The sequence below is a fragment of the Sycon ciliatum genome, chromosome 3 (genome assembly GCF_964019385.1).
Source record: "Sycon ciliatum chromosome 3, ocSycCili1.1, whole genome shotgun sequence".
Taxonomy (NCBI): domain Eukaryota; kingdom Metazoa; phylum Porifera; class Calcarea; order Leucosolenida; family Sycettidae; genus Sycon; species Sycon ciliatum.
Genome location: NC_088645.1, coordinates 40,824,338 through 40,826,837, shown reverse-complemented (window position 1 = coordinate 40,826,837; position 2,500 = coordinate 40,824,338). Strand labels below are relative to the sequence as shown.

At 49.0% G+C, this 2,500-nt stretch overlaps 1 protein-coding gene across 1 annotated transcript in view; it reads right to left on the bottom strand.

Annotated features, from left to right (window-relative positions):
* The window catches only part of LOC135812219 (uncharacterized), an 11,518-nt gene that overhangs the window by 3,363 nt on the left and 5,655 nt on the right, over positions 1-2,500 (bottom strand). Inside the window, exons 4-5 of the mRNA XM_065325560.1 lie at positions 1,308-1,400; positions 103-254 (exon numbers count right to left, since the gene is read on the bottom strand). Coding sequence (XP_065181632.1) covers positions 103-254; positions 1,308-1,400 — 245 coding nt within the window. The remainder of the gene's footprint in view (positions 1-102; positions 255-1,307; positions 1,401-2,500) is intronic.

Genomic DNA, 2,500 nt, shown 5'->3' with positions numbered 1-2,500 from the left:
AGTATGCATTTCCAGTATTAAGTATGATTGTGTAGCTGTTGTGTTGTGTCAGTGCCTGCGGTTGCATGTGTATGATGAGCTTAGAGATAATTTAACGCTTACCACAGATGCCTGCGAATGGTCTTCTGGCGCGACAAAGATAGAGGTTGAACAGCAGCAGAGAGCACCGCAGAACAGGGATGATATCACAAAGTTAATGATCACGAGCAGACCGCATATGGCTGCCACAGCCAGGTAAATGTTGGGTAGGGTCTCTGTAGCAGAGCAAAACCGAGACAAGGGAAGGGAGGTAGGGTGAGGGAGAGAGGGAGAGACAGAGAGAGAGGGGGGGGGGGAGAGGGCCAGAGAGAGAGGGGGGCGGAGGCAGGGAGAGTGAGAGAGAAGAAGGAGGGGGGGGGGAGAGGAACAGAGAGAGAGGGAGGCAGGGAGAGTGAGAGAGAAGGGGGGGGGGAGGGAGAGAGAGAGGTAGGGAAGTAGGGAGAGAGAGAGAGAGGGGTTTGGGGGATAGGCAGAGAGAGATAGAGCCTCGGCGAGAGAGAGAGAGAGAGAGAGAGAGAGAGAGAGAGAGAGAGAGAGAGAGAGAGAGAGAGAGAGATGGTAGAAGGGGAGGGGGAGAAGGAGGGACAGAGAGAATGTGAAAGAGATTGAGAGGGGGGGGGGGAGGGTATAGGGACACAGAGTGACAGAAAGTATATTTGCCGGTCGCACCTTGCTTTAGCCGGGTTCCTCATACCTTAATGTTGCCAAATTTCGTAACCAATTTGGTCTCTAGCTGACTCAGAGTGGATCCGATATGAGCAACAACAAATTCTTACCCAGCGGTTTATCTAGCTGGATATAGTCAAAACACAGAGGTTCCAAGCTGTCCAATAGAGTGCTCAATACCGAAAGGCAAAGCAAGTTCAAACAATAATAAGAGGATGAAAAAAGTGTTTTAACTCAGAGTTTCACGCACTAAGCGATCATCAGTAACGCGAGATACTGGTTTATACACCCACAAAACAACAGTGCCCGTGACTGCAGTTGTGAAAGATTGCATCACGGCATGACTTTGAGAGGTGTGAATGGCAGCAGTGGTGAAAGGTACTAGAGGGGTTTCACACTGCGTGCAACGTGACAAGCCCGCGAGAGCCAGGCTGTTCACGTGCGTGACGCACATGAAATGATACGGAAGGTTGATAGCACGGACACAGACACACACGTACAAGCACGCACGCACACCCGCACGCACACATACACATACATACACGCACGAATGGACAAGCAAACACAAAGGCAGCCATTCCTCGCAAGCAGTCTACACTCACGCCTGGCAAAGTCACAGTCCGCATTCTCATATCGAATTCGTGATCGTGGACAAGTGCAGGTGTTGTCAGAGGACAAACACGTATCGTCGGCATCTGAAGAAACAGCACACAAGACATTATCATAAACCAGTGAATTTTGACTGGGGTCTTCCCACTTTCCTCAAGTACCGTATTTCCGGAATAGAAGTCCCACCTTTTGCACCAAACTTTAAGGCAAAAAAAGAGAAGGAGAAGTACCGTTAAGTGTGACATCCTTCTTATAAAAAAATACATTGGCGAATGGCTGAAACTTGAAAATGGGGGTCTTACAATCAAGTGCAGCATACAGCCAAAGAACATATAAGTGGACACACACGTCGCGAAAACTTGATGTGTGGCAAGTTCTACCAGCCGCCAGGAATGTTGATGCGACCGGGGTTCCTTTTACGGCCGCTATAGACTGACGGCCAGGCACAAGCCAACAAGGGTACATGGATGCGGCTAATGGGGTTTCTCGGCACTTGTGTCAGTGATTCTGAGACTTATCCCCTCACCCCCACCGTTAGGCGTTGCATCTACCGCTAGGGTTTACCGGGTGCTAGCGGCCACCAAGAGTACCCTTCCGGAATGGACACGATAATTTACTTTTTTACTTTCATAGACTGACGGGACATACAGCGGTTCTATCAGAAGGCATGGGACCTCGGTTGCAATTCACACTTTTCTTCCTTTTGTGGACATATAAGAGGACACATGGGTACGAGCAATGAGTACTGTAATTTCCCAAGTTTATTTTCGGTACTTTCGGTGCATCTGTTTCATACCAAAAATATTTCAATACACCGAACAAACACTAACACACATAGTCCAATAGGAACGGCTTCTCTGTACCTAAAATGTCAGTGCACCTAACCTGGACTTTTGCCCTCATTCCGAAAATATTGAGCACCAAATGTTTCTGAAACTAGAATAACTGTCAGCTACCGTAACTGGAATCTAAATCCTGGGCAATCAGCAAGTGTGATACCGGGTCACAACCTCACATACTAGCAGCGTCTGCTCTAGGATTGTAGGACAGCCGGGTACACGTGTACCTGGCGTAACCATTTCAACCTGGTCGGAGCCGGGTACACATGTACCTGGCGCTGTCTCACCACGACGACCTGTTTTCCTAGAGTCTTGGAAGCAGGGCCTTTGTATTCGCCTCTTTGCTG